The sequence below is a fragment of the Brassica rapa genome, chromosome A05, assembly GCF_000309985.2.
Source record: "Brassica rapa cultivar Chiifu-401-42 chromosome A05, CAAS_Brap_v3.01, whole genome shotgun sequence".
Classification (NCBI taxonomy): domain Eukaryota; kingdom Viridiplantae; phylum Streptophyta; class Magnoliopsida; order Brassicales; family Brassicaceae; genus Brassica; species Brassica rapa.
The window spans coordinates 5,411,240-5,424,004 of NC_024799.2; the positions used below are offsets into that span (position 1 = coordinate 5,411,240).

The window sequence follows — 12,765 nt, forward strand, 5'->3', positions numbered from 1 at the left end:
GAATAAAGAAAATTAAAGCATACTGAATTTGGAAAATGGTTCAAACCCTTTATAAGCACGTCTGTCTATATATGTTTATGCGTGTGTACATATTTGTTTCTACACCTTTCTTATAACCCGGGGGATCCCCAGGCATGTGGACGTATTTTTGTTTTAAAATTGTTTCTTTGTTGCTATTTTTGCATAATTCTTTACTATGCTAAAATATACTTATAAGATATATATTTCAGTTTTAAAGAATGTAAAAACTTCACGTAAAGTTTTAATATTCTGTCAAATAATCTTGTTTTATTACTGGTGCCGTGTTTTATACACTTTAGGATCTCATTATAATTCTTTTAAAGAAAAAGTAGTTCCTCGCAGATACATTTAGAGATTAACTCGCTTAAAGAACTCAACCACTACCCCGTCGTGGATTGTTTAGACAGACGTATGAAATCAAACTTTGGATACACTGATAATATATCTATGTGATATGTATATTTATATATATCTTCTTTTTATGTATGTATATTCATGTAACACCCACAAAACATTTTTTCTTGCAAAATTGGAAGTTTGAAACTTTGAATAAAAGTCAGGTAACATTCGATGACTTTTGTACGTGCGACCTCATAAGCAAAGAGATACACTAGAATACTAGGCAAAATATTCATACAACAAGCTCTGTAATAAACATTTTACACATTTCTACCTATTGGAGATGGGATTTGGACCACTTGGGACTCCGTGTTCATTGTCATTGAGCATCTTCCCCTTCCGCCATGCGGTCATGGGCCGCCGAACTCGAAACTTCTCTCTTCTTGTCCCTTCTGGCGAAGTCACCGCCACATCATTGACGTGTTGATCAGTGGAGCCGGTCCTATGAGTTTGATCAGTGGTTCTTTGATGGCTTTGAAGGACTAGAGAAAGGAAGAAGAAGAGAAGAAGTGGATTGATGATGTGAGGAGATCTCATCACATGTTATACCAAATATAGGATTGTATGTGTATTCAATAATACAACAAAACAACAACACAGAAAAAAAGTTCTTTGATATTTTGAACTGAGGAGCTCTTTGAAGATCAAGAAATGAGTTTTGATATCTAGAGCTCGTAGAGAGAGAGATGTGTGAGATTGTGTATGCAGATTTTCTTTTCTTTTGGTGTAATAATGCGTGGAAAGTGCGCGAGGAAATAAAAAGAAAAAGCAAAGATGGTACGCCTTTTTATTTACGTTGTCTGTAGTCTGAATGTGAACTTTGAGGATTGATGGAGACTGAAAAATCAAAAAGGGTACAGCATATTTAAATATGGTGTCCGTTTTTATATTAAACATTCGATACTAAATTTTTTTTTTTTTTTCCGTCAAGAGTTGATATTATTACTAAAAGGGCCAAGCCCAGAATTACAACAAAAAAGCCCAAGGTCCACCAAACGAAACCCTAGAGAAAACTAAAAACGGTGCCTCCGTTCGCTCACGGCGTGCCCCCGTTTCCAGCCGTCCCCGGTGATCAAACCGACGATCCACCGGAAGAACCGTAACTCACTGGCTTCCAAGCCTCATCGCCGCAAACACTTCCAACCGCGAGTTCCCAATAGTGGATAGATCAATCGGTAAACCGAGATCTCATCCGCCTCCTTTCGTCACCGGAACTGGGAAGAAAGCTTCGCCGGCAGAACCACACCTTCAACAACGGAGAACTTCGAACGGCTTCCGACGCGAACTCCTCCAACTAGACCAAACTGAAACCGCAAAAACCAGAGATAAAAACAAAACCCTAACAAACCTAGGGGACTAAAAGCCGGCGGCGCAAGGCAAAGACCGCCTTCACCCCCCGGAAACCCAAGCCGGCGAAAGCGGAGCTAACGAAGCCTCCGCCTCCCGGAAACTAGACCGGCGGCGATGGATCTGAAGGAGCCTCCACCTCCCGGGAAACCCTAATCTGACAAACCGACATCACCCCACCTCACCCTTCACCCAGTCGCGTCGTTACTCCAGCCACCGCGCCACCATGTGGATCTGTTCACTCCCCGAGTTGACCACTCCGGTTTGGAACTGGACAGAGCTCCGACAAAATGAATAGGAAGAGGAGGTGAAAAGGAAGTCGGGAAACGATTTTAACCTAAAGAAAATGGGCTCCGGCGACGGCACGAACGCTCACGCGCCGGCCGTACGCCGGACCCAAAACCAGATCTGCTTTCTCTCTCTGCTTTCTCTCTCTATGCTCTCTCACTGCGGTTGTTTCTCCATTCGATACTAAATTCATCGTCTTCTTTTTTGGTTAAATAATATTATATACTTCTTGAAAATATTAATTATAATTTACATCACTGAGAGAGCTTATTATTATAGGTGAACAGATAGCTATCGACTTTGACCATTTGATTTGGAGGTTCCGAGACAAACACAAGCCGACGATCATTTTTTTTGTTTTTTCATCTCATACGAGATTCTAATCAGCTAACAAGAAAATTCAAACAAAAGAAAAGGAAAAGGGGCGAAGAAAAAGGAGAACGAGAACAAATTATTTACGGAAAATTAGCCACAAAGGACAAAGAGTCTCATCCAAATTCCATGACAAGATTTATCAGTGTCATGTTCCTATTTGGACACTTTTATATCACTTGTCAAAAGATTTGTTTGATCTTCCCGAGTATACTCTCCTAAATTAGGTAAAAAATCAGTTTCACAATAAGATGAAGAGTTTACTATATAGTAAATACTATACTGTATTAAACTAAATATTTATTCTGTTCACTAATACAATTGTATTTTGTTCCCATGGAATCCCGTATCCCAACTTACCAAATTAATGTTTAATGGGTCGGTCAATTATGGTACATTTAGTAGACCAGCGTGGACCTATATAAATCAGATGGAAGTGGAATGTATTGGATAACAAAGTTGTCGCAAAAATCTTTCAACTCTCCATGCAAAGAGAGAAGAATTTCTATAGACAATGTCCTAATTAATTACAAAATTTACATATCACTACGATACAAGTAGAGATAGATTTCTCAGACTTGGTGAACATAATTACAAATCCTCAACGTTTGATTTTGAGTTAGTTTCATTTCACCTTTTACGAGATAGTTTTTTTGGGATTTTGCATCTCATATATTTTTGCAGATCCAAGAATATGTGTGTATTCTCTTGCCAAAGAAGCGAAAAGTAGTGGTGTTCTCTTTTCTCATATATATCAGATTTGGTTGAAGCGGATTTTTTCCTAGAACAATTCAACCTCAACTGCCACTTGATTTTATAAATTGGATGTCAAAAAATTTCAAATTGTATTTATTGAATATATTTTAAATCTTTAAAAAAAAATTGCGATGTCGTGTGGCTAATGAATAAGAGATCTTTGGCATTTCAAGGTGAATGAAAATAGTGTGTCGGTAGCCCTATGCATTCACTTAAGTAAACCTTGACGAGAGCAATGGCATCTCGTCTGATGGTGGTTATGGTGTTGGTGCATGAAACTTCTCTGATATATTGTAGGCTACCGTCACATTTCAATATTTAGTCAGTAATTCAGATAAAAATATTTCACATCATCACACACTAAAGAGAGCATGATAAAAAACATTAACTCCACTTGTTGGTATACGTTGGTCGTTGGGACGCATGTTTGGAATGCCCTCTAAAGAATTACTATTTGGTAAAAATTGCACAATGTCCACTAAAACTTATGTGTAACTTTTCGCCAATCGATGAATTCGTTTCAGGATATAGTGAATTCGCCAATCACTGGTCCAACGGCATTTCTTGATCTATGTACATCCACAGGTACATCTTTTCATATACTACTAATTAAATTGTTAGTCTAACATAGATCACTGTTGAATATTTGTATTTTCACATGACGGTCATAACTATCATAAATTTGAAATTGATCTATGCGGTGCAAACCTATCAATTTCTTTTATTTTGTTGAGATAGCCTTTATGTCAGATGTTAAGTATATGTATTTTTACCCTCTTTAATGTGCATATTAAAATTAATCACAATTTTTTTTCCATTATTTTGGGCATTTTCCACCCTCGTGATAAGTTCATCCATCTTCAAGTCTGTTGCTCGTTTCTTCATCGACATTAATTCAGTCATTTGGTCAGTTCATGATATTTATCCATTCTCTTGAAAGCATTTTAGAGCTCTCTGAAGAACAGTGTTCCTTTTTTTTTTTTTTTGTCACTAAAACAAACGACATATTAGATTGATACCTAACTCACCAAGCGACATATTAAATTATTCTACTTGTTTGGCCCAGCTCAAAAATGAACTATTTCATATTTTATGTTTTCTGACTCTTCCGACTTGGATTCTCAGGACGTCTTCAGATAACCACACTATAGTCCATGATCCCCTAACCATACTTTGGAAAGTTCATGTTGCTCACTAGCATTGAGCCCACCTTGTAGAAGAACATCACGGATCTCCCATTTATCCTACAATAGTTTAAGAACACGATTGTGTACCCAAACATATACTATCCATTGTCTTGGAAGAACAATTAATATTCAATTTTTGGTTAGTTAGTTGGTTTGGTTTGACTCAGCTCCCGCCTTTCGTGTAACTCATTAAAGAGGAAACCATGAAAAGATTGTTGATCTCAACCATATTTTACGACAAATTGAATTCTTAGTTAACGAACTCATATAGGACCGAGGAAAGGAAAACTTAATACTATAGAATATGAATTTATATCTTTCTGTTACCGTAGGTTTCAGACTCTGCTTTGGTAATTTAATTATATGTCGATGAATCATAGTTTTATGTCACAGTAGAACATTTTTGATTTAGCAAACACTATACATTATTTTTGGCGCAAAAAATCTCTGAATCTTGATCTAGAAAATTATGCAGGTTTTTAAAAACAGTTTAATGAAAATAAATCAAGAGTTGATCCAAATGTTAAAAATCTAGTCAATGGTCCCCAATTGCCAACGGCTCCTTTGGACTCTCCGCTTTAGGGCCCTCCACGCCTTCATAAATTCCAACGCTAATAAACTTTCAAAAGATTACATTTTTAATTCCCCCAAGTGAACGCTTTCTGCATTCCCAACGCCTTATTTTAGAAGCTTCCTCGAGACACTCAACTTAACTACTTGTCTTCATCTCGAATCTGTCTTTCCTTAACTTTTACACTCTGTTTTGTATTCTTTCCTTTTTCTCCGACACGTTTCCAAGTTTAGAGGATGAAACACAAAACAGTTCAAGGACTCGCAGTTCTGTTCTTTTTACTGGTCGTCGTTATATCAAAACCTTCTAAAAATAGATAAAACAAACACACAGTTGCACTGAATTTCTGTTTCTTCATCGTTACCTTTGTCTTAACACCAAAAATTAGTATCTTCAGTTAGTTACAAAAAAACGAACTTTTCTTCCTTTTTTTCTTCTTCTTCTTTCCCCTTTTGGAGAGAGACAAACATATTCACAAGATCGAGATCCGATCAAAGATGAGTCTTTATGTTGTTTGTCTTCCTCTTCTTGATCGTTAACGAAATGGCGTCTTCTCAGTTAGAGATCGCCTCTTTGCGATCTAACTTCGGATGCATCATCCTCAGAGACCGCAACCAAAGGCAGAACAACCACGACGCCGTTTTCAAAAAGAAGAACAAAAGCCGTCTTGGGTCGCCGGAGAAACCACGTACCGGCAAAGGAAATAACTTTTCCGACAGCACGAAGAGAAACGACAAACGTGGAGGAGCTTCTTCTCTTGTGCAGATATGGGAGGCGAGGCTGAACCGATCTAGCACCGGAAACTCATCGCCGATTCAAGAAGAAACCAACCTTTCGGCTCCATCTACCGACGGAGAGTCTGAATCAGAGAACGTGTCTAAGAATAATGATCCAACGGTGGAGGTTGAATCCGGTGCTCTCGGTACGGTTCCTGAGTCCGGAGAGAGCAAATGGGGCAGAGTCGCTGAGATTATCCGGAAACTGAAGCTAACCGCCGGAGATAATGTTCGTGCCGCCGACGTGCTGAACATTAAAACGCCGAAGCAGGAGAAAAGTAGTTTTCGGGCGGTTACTTGCTCGCCGCGTCTACGAGGACGGCAAGCGTTCTCCGATTTGCTTATGCGTTTGGAACGCGACCGTCATCGCGAACTGGAGTCGCTTGCTGGACGCAACGCAGTTTCTAAGTTTTCTCAACGCGGTCGTCTCCAGGTACACTTGCATTTTTGAGAAACCACCCTATACTTCCACATGTTTACAAATATAGCTCATAACTTTCTTAAGTTACAAAATAAACCCATTTTCGGAGTTTAAACTCTCTCGCTTTTTCTTGATAACACAGTCAATGTTGCGGCTAAGGACTCTCAAACGCGGCTTATTGATTCAAGACCGTCATCTTTCTAGCGCAGAAACACCTGATCTGAGTCGCTTTGAATTTGGTTCTACAGTTCTTAACCTAAGGTGAGATCAAGAACCTTTCTATTCTCTTTTTACAAGTTCAGCTCTCAATCTTTACATCGTTAAATAGGGAAAGATTCGGGGCAAACGCCACTTCTGAAGCAGAACGGAAGAAGAGACAAGAAACTACCTTAGAAACAGAGAGAAGTACCGAGAGCATGAAGCCAAAAGACACTACTATTCTTCTAGAAACGTCTTCCGCAGAGCGGTTTAGCCATCGAAACCACAAGATAGAGGAAGCAAACTCACGCAAGAAAGAAACCGAACCAAAGATGAGTTACCGTCAGCTGCAAGAAGCTTTGAAAAGAAAAATTGATAACACAAGCCCCCACACCATCGTAACTCTTCAAGAACCGCGTACACCGGAGAAGGAAATGGCGAACATTGTGGAAAGCCGTAAAAATGGAACTCATGAAACACCGTTCCTTGAGTCGCAAGAAACGTCGTTTGTATGGGAATATCAAGAAGAGTATGAGGATGAACAATCTTATTATGGAGAAACGAGCAACGACTGGTTTACTGAAATATCTCGGCCTCGGACTTACTGGGAAGATCTGAGGAAATCGCGCTACTTGGAAGTGATGAACACTCGATCTGACAAAGACGATATATGCAGACTCCTTGAGAGGTAAAACAAAATGAAAAGAATTCATATTTCTTTATTTTTTTGTAACATCATATTTCTTAATTCAAAACATCTTTTTATAACCTAACATCCGTTCTATTGACCATACAGAAGAACAGTTTCTGATTTCCTCCAGAGCGAATTGCGAGAGAAGATCGACAAGCTCATGATGTCCCGTGTTCAGACACATCCGGTTCAGAGAATTGAGGAAGCTGGTAAAGAGGAACAAGAATGTGACATAGGCCAAGGAGAAGATGAAGACGACGAAGAAGTCAGAGATGACTTGAGCCACACGTCATCGCAGTTATTTGCCCCATCACCGGCAGGATCATGGAGTTCTCAGGACATAGGAGTTTCTTCCACACCTGACTTATCACCACTGCACACTCCTCAATCCACTGTGAGTCTTGCTTTCTTGTTGACATGTCACAAAAATGAAAAACAGCAATTAATTTTGATGAGATCTGACATTTTTTTATGTCACCAAAAATGTTTCAGGAGATGGAGATTATAAGCGAGTTGAGATCACAGATCTTACAGCTCCAGCTAGATATGTCGGAGCTACGTGACTCTGTCAAAACGTGTTTGGACGTAAACGCTACCCTTCAAAAGTCAGTTCACCGCGAAAATCCCCTGAAACGCAAATGCTGCGTTTGTAACGCATCGCAAGTTGAAACACTTCTATACAGGTAACCAACTCACCTAATCCTTTGGCTATTAAAAAAAAAAACATTTCAGTTTTGTCTTTTTCAGGGTTTTTGATAAAAAATTTGGTACTAGTTTTTTTTTTTTACTTTGTTTATACGTTCCTACAAATTTGTTGCGGTTAGGTGCGGACACATGTGCACATGCCTAAGATGCGCAAACGAGCTACAATGTAATGGCGGGAAATGCCCTATTTGTCGTGCTAAGATTCTAGACGTTGTTCGCGTCTTCTTCGATTCAAGCACCTAAACAACTAATGAAACCAACGGTTCAAAACGCTAACAATACTTCACCTTAACCTTACACACGTTTGTTTGTTGTATAACCCACCCTTTTTTCTTCCTTTGTTTGCTTTTACGTTTGACTGGAGGGCGTTTGCATTTCGGATCTGCCTCAGAGATTCATATCAACTCTTTTCTTGACGTTGAAGTTTTCTTCTTCTTGTAAAGACACATATACCTTTTTACTTTCCTTCCATCAAGTTTGTACGATGTTGAAAGGTTTAGTATTTACCGTTTATATTATACGTTTTATTAATTATGTACCAATATAAAAACAATGATGGGAAAATTAGTACCAAAAAGAAAGCTTAATATTCGGATCAAAGGTGATACATGTGGAGGATCAATATCGTAATCCTTCATCATTGTTATATACATACCGGTTACTTGTAGATACGAACATATATTATAGTAAGTCTTATTATAGTGCTATGTTTTCTTAAGTTCTTCACGCGTTCTGTGCTGCTAAGAACGTGTTGAAGTCATCTCTAGCTTTAAGCAAGCGTGGGGTGATACACGACCGCGGTGAAGTCGGGCATGAAACCGAGGTCGTGGTTGAAAACCTGACACGGCGATGCGGTGATGTCTCAGCCGAACAACCCCTTTGTTGCCTTTCCGACCGAGAAGTCTTTAGAACACTTCTCAAAGGTAAACTTTCTCGTTCCTTGTCGAAGAAGAAACCCAAACTCATTGGTTCTTGGACATCTCCACCGCTTCCACGGCCACACTTGATCATCTCCACTGGTAGATCAAAGTACAACCGGTTGTTTTCTCGGGCTAGAGCCGTTGTTGTTGAAGCCCATGAGCCACATTCGAATTTCTCAAACGAGTCACCTAGGGAGATTGTGGAGTTTGAAAACGATGACGCTTTGGTCATCTTCTTCTTCTTTACAGAAGAATCATCGCTGCTTTTCGGTGACCTCACATGTTTTTGCTTCATAAATCCAGGGAGGGATAAACAGAAGGCGTTGCATTTGAACTCTTCTTCATCTTCATGGATAAATTTTTTTACGGGATACCTAGCTTTTCCAACAGAAAGCATGGATTCTTGGGTGCCAAGCTTCTTACGTGGCTTCATCATCGGCTCGGGAAGAACAGGAAGCGGCACGGCGTTGTCTCTTGGCGGAGACATAGCCAGAGGTAAGACCATTCTGAAGCTTTCATCTTTCACAGATGGGCGGGAGAGAACCGGTGAAACTGTCAGCTGGTTCTTCACTAAGAAATTGAAAGTAGGGTTAGGGTTTTCTCCGGGGAAAACGCTGAGACGCTGCCACTCGTCGTTGCTCCATTTGTTGGTTAGACCATCTTCTAACACAATCAACGCTGGAGGAGACATAATAAACTTAGTAATCTAAGGTAATATACTAACAAAGGTGAATGAAAAGTAAGAGGTGAGATGCTTAGGGTTGGATTAGAAACGTAGAATTCATAGGATATATATATAAAACGGGGAAGAAGTGGAAAGCACGTCTATGGCGGCGTGGAGAAGTGGTGACTAACATGTAGGGGTGTTGGCGGTGTGAAGGTGGTGAATGATAATATTTGAATTTATAAAAAAAATCAAGAAGATGCATGATAATATATGACCATTGGCTTTTTCTGAGCAGTGTATGTGAATGATGAGGTACATGATGAGGTCACGAGGATAATCAAATGAATTCTGAATATTGCCTCTTTTTTTTTAGCAACTAATTCTGAATATTGCCAAAAAATATTAGAAAATGGATGAGTATAATCAAATGATTTTGAATCTTGACAAAAATATTAGAAACTGATTTTAGAAATAAATACAATTTTTTTTTTTGTTGTTGTTGTTGTTGGATCATTGGAAGTTTACTCTTGGCAAGAACAAGAAACAAATGTTGTCAAAGTAAAAATGCTATAGATTTTGTTTTCTTTTTTCCTTTCTAAAAGCCATTTTATTGACCATTCAAGATTTTCGAAAAGTTTTCTTTAAGTTAGGGAAACTAGTTTTTCTCGGTTTTCATAGCTTTTACCTATTCTTAAAAAAAGAAGCATATACTATATGGGGTTCCTAAGAATCGACCAAAACCATCATTTTTATTTGTTCAACAAGTAAACTATACATATTAATACATGCCATACACGTTTAACATCTGCATAATCAGTTTTTATTTAATTTCATAAAAAATAGACCTATATTTTCTAGTTTTAAAATATTTAATTTTGGAATGTTATTGAAAATAAAAAAAAAGGTAAAATCATTAATGGGCCGAACACATAAGCCCAGATTCGAAAAGCCTTTTTGTTCCAAACCCTAAACCGGGAAAAGAGCAAAAAAAAAAAAAAAAAGGGTAAGCTGACCTTCTCTTCTTCGTCCTTCCTTCCTGTGTCTCCTGGTCCGTCGAAAAGCTCGCGAGTCAGTACCACGCTTCTCCAATGTCCGTAAACGTCAAGGTACATACTCTTACTTCCTTATATAGCTACAGACTCTGTTAAAGGATTGAATTTGATTTACCTTTGGTTTCAAGTTGTGTTCTTTTGAGAAACCACCTTAATTTAGATTAAAGGGTAATCAGAAAGTCTCCACCTTTACTCAATTTTAGTGAGAATGATTGTAAAGAGATGCAATTCATGTTTGGTCTGGAGGCTGGAGTTGGTGGATTAGGGAACAAGCTTTAATCCTTTCGTGTTATTATTTTTACTTAAAAGGCTAAAAAAAAGTAACAAGAAAGAAAAGCTTGTTCTGAAGGTTGTGCTGTCATTGTTTAGGAGGAACCTGTGCTTGTCCCTAACTGCGATGTCGTCGAGAACTCAGAGCTCGAAGTTCTCAACGGAGATGAGGAGAGTAAGCTTGAGGATTATGGGACTTGTGTAGATGTTATAACCGAGAGAGTGAATCAGGTAACAATCGCTTTCACTTTGCATCGTCATTACTTGTAAGTCTCTTACGTCTCTACATTGGAAGTGCAGCTTGAGCAAAAAGTAGTGGAGGTTGAACATTTTTACTCCACCAAAGACGGAGCAGGTCAAACCAACACTTCCAAGAGTAACTCCGGCGGGAAAAAAGTTGCTATATCTCAACCCTCCAAGTGTAGCTCCGCTGGCAAAGAGAAAACAAGAGGCAAACATGTTTCCAGCCCTGAACTTATGCGTCAGTTTGCAACCATTATTCGTCAGGTAAGCATAAAAAAAAAAGATAATGATGAAACTTTGAAGCTTGGATCTTGGATTGCTCTATTTGAACCTTTCGTCTTCTTATACACCTCTTAGATTGCTCAACAAAAATGGGCGTGGCCGTTTCTGGAACCTGTTGATGTTGAAGGGCTAGGACTCGATGATTATCACAAGGTTACGATTCAAACCTTCCTTGGAACTTCGTGTAATGAGTGTTTTTTTTTTCTTTTTTTGATAAAATCTTTCTTTATATTTCAGGTTATAGAGAAGCCAATGGATTTGGGAACTATTAGAACCAAAATGGAGGGTTCTGAGTATAGCAATGTCCGGGAGATATATGCTGATGTCAGGCTAGTTTTCAAGAACGCGATGAGATATAACGAAGAGAAGCATGATGTCTATGTGATGGCTGAATCTCTCTTGGAGAAGTTTGAGGAGAAATGGCTTACCATTATGCCTAAACTCGTCGAAGAGGTACATTTTCTAATTATTCTTGTCTTTGTAATGTGAGTGACTGTGTTTAACTGCTTTTGTTATGAAACAGGAAAAGAAACAAGCAGAGGAAGAGGCTCAGGATCGTGCGAGTAAGCAGCTTGCTGTTGAGGCTGCTCAAGCAGAGAAGGCTAGAGATTTAAGCAACGAAGTAAGCAAATGCAAGACCCTTTCGTTTATAAAAGTTGTTTATCTGTTTCAGGGCATTGATGAGTCTTTTGCTTGTGTCTTTAGCTGTATGAGATTGATCAGGAGCTTGAGAAACTTAGGGAGATAGTGGTTCAGAAGTGCAGGTTTTAACTAATCTCTTCTGTTAATCATTGAACCCTTAATGAATGTTCTTGCTTCTTATTTTCGTTTTGATTTCTGAAATGAACAGAAAGCTCTCCACTCAAGAGAAGAAAGGACTTTCTGCAGCTTTGGGTCGTCTCTCTCCTGAGGATCTGTCCAAGGCGCTGAAAATGGTTTCAGAGGGGAACCCGCATTTCCCGGCTGGAGCACCAGAAGTGGAGCTTGACATTGATCTTCAGGTAAACACCAAAACATTCATTGATTTCAGTTTCTTTGTTGCGTGAAAATGGTTATAACGGTTTTTTGTTTTGTTTTTGTGTGAACAGAGTGATGTTACTTTGTGGAGGCTGAAGGTGTTTGTGCAAGAAGCACTGAAAGCAGCTAACAAAAGCTCTGGAGGAGGAGGAACAAACGCACGAAACAACAATAATGGTGGAGAGATGAACAAGACCGCTGCGAAAAGAAGGAGAGAGATCACTGAAGCTATTAAAGCTAATAAAGTTAAAAAAGCCAAGAAGGCTTGAATCTCTTTCTTTTTTTTTCTTCTCTCTCTCTCTCTCTCTAATCTATGTGTGTTAAGTTAATCCCGCAGATGAAACTGGTGAACATCAATCTGAATTAGAGACTTCCTAGTTCCATTGCGCATCGGGGTTTCAAAAAATCTATAGCATTTTTAACAAATATAAAAAAAGGAAAGTTGAATAACATCTCTATTACAATCTCATGACCATAATCTAGTTTTCTTCCTTTTTCATTCTTGATTCCCAAGGTGGTAACAAGTACATAGGCTAAGCGTTTTGAATTTGATCTTACACTCTTTAATTAACCTCTGATGAT

General features: G+C 38.8%; 4 protein-coding genes across 4 annotated transcripts; 2 read left to right on the plus strand and 2 right to left on the minus strand.

The window, feature by feature from the left end:
* Nucleotides 1-482: 482 nt before the first annotated feature.
* Nucleotides 483-1,195, minus strand: LOC108871937 (CLAVATA3/ESR (CLE)-related protein 42-like). The gene has a single exon (XM_018659011.2). It carries the CDS (start codon nt 955-957, stop codon nt 691-693), a length of 267 nt encoding a protein of 88 aa, XP_018514527.1. The 5' UTR covers nt 958-1,195; the 3' UTR covers nt 483-690.
* A 1,240-nt stretch (nt 1,196-2,435) lies between these two features.
* Nucleotides 2,436-8,245, plus strand: LOC103867406. The gene is made up of 6 exons (XM_009145477.3): nt 2,436-6,150; nt 6,281-6,399; nt 6,467-7,024; nt 7,133-7,421; nt 7,520-7,710; nt 7,852-8,245. Exons 1-6 carry the CDS (start codon nt 5,449-5,451, stop codon nt 7,973-7,975), a joined length of 1,983 nt encoding a protein of 660 aa, XP_009143725.1. The 5' UTR covers nt 2,436-5,448; the 3' UTR covers nt 7,976-8,245.
* On the minus strand, nt 8,085-9,821 carry LOC103867407. Its single transcript, XM_009145478.2, has one exon. The coding sequence runs from the start codon at nt 9,341-9,343 to the stop codon at nt 8,456-8,458; it is 888 nt and encodes a 295-aa protein (XP_009143726.1). The 5' UTR covers nt 9,344-9,821; the 3' UTR covers nt 8,085-8,455.
* A 362-nt stretch (nt 9,822-10,183) lies between these two features.
* On the plus strand, nt 10,184-12,630 carry LOC103867408 (transcription factor GTE1). Its single transcript, XM_009145479.3, has 9 exons — nt 10,184-10,425; nt 10,741-10,872; nt 10,942-11,148; nt 11,242-11,319; nt 11,404-11,619; nt 11,690-11,788; nt 11,872-11,930; nt 12,017-12,167; nt 12,255-12,630. Exons 1-9 carry the CDS (start codon nt 10,408-10,410, stop codon nt 12,450-12,452), a joined length of 1,158 nt encoding a protein of 385 aa, XP_009143727.1. The 5' UTR covers nt 10,184-10,407; the 3' UTR covers nt 12,453-12,630.
* The last annotated feature ends 135 nt before the right edge of the window (nt 12,631-12,765 follow it).

Coding starts and splice junctions, on each gene's coding strand:
- LOC103867406 (XM_009145477.3), top strand. CDS start 5,449: ATGTTGTTTGTCTTCCTCTTCTTGATCGTTAACGAAATGGCGTCTTCT. Junction 6,151..6,280: donor CTCAACGCGGTCGTCTCCAG/GTACACTTGCAT, acceptor TTGATAACACAG/TCAATGTTGCGGCTAAGGAC. Junction 6,400..6,466: donor TCTACAGTTCTTAACCTAAG/GTGAGATCAAGA, acceptor ATCGTTAAATAG/GGAAAGATTCGGGGCAAACG.
- LOC103867407 (XM_009145478.2), bottom strand. CDS start 9,343: ATGTCTCCTCCAGCGTTGATTGTGTTAGAAGATGGTCTAACCAACAAA.
- LOC103867408 (XM_009145479.3), top strand. Junction 10,873..10,941: donor TAACCGAGAGAGTGAATCAG/GTAACAATCGCT, acceptor TTGGAAGTGCAG/CTTGAGCAAAAAGTAGTGGA. Junction 12,168..12,254: donor AGCTTGACATTGATCTTCAG/GTAAACACCAAA, acceptor TTGTGTGAACAG/AGTGATGTTACTTTGTGGAG.
- LOC108871937 (XM_018659011.2), bottom strand. CDS start 957: ATGAGATCTCCTCACATCATCAATCCACTTCTTCTCTTCTTCTTCCTT.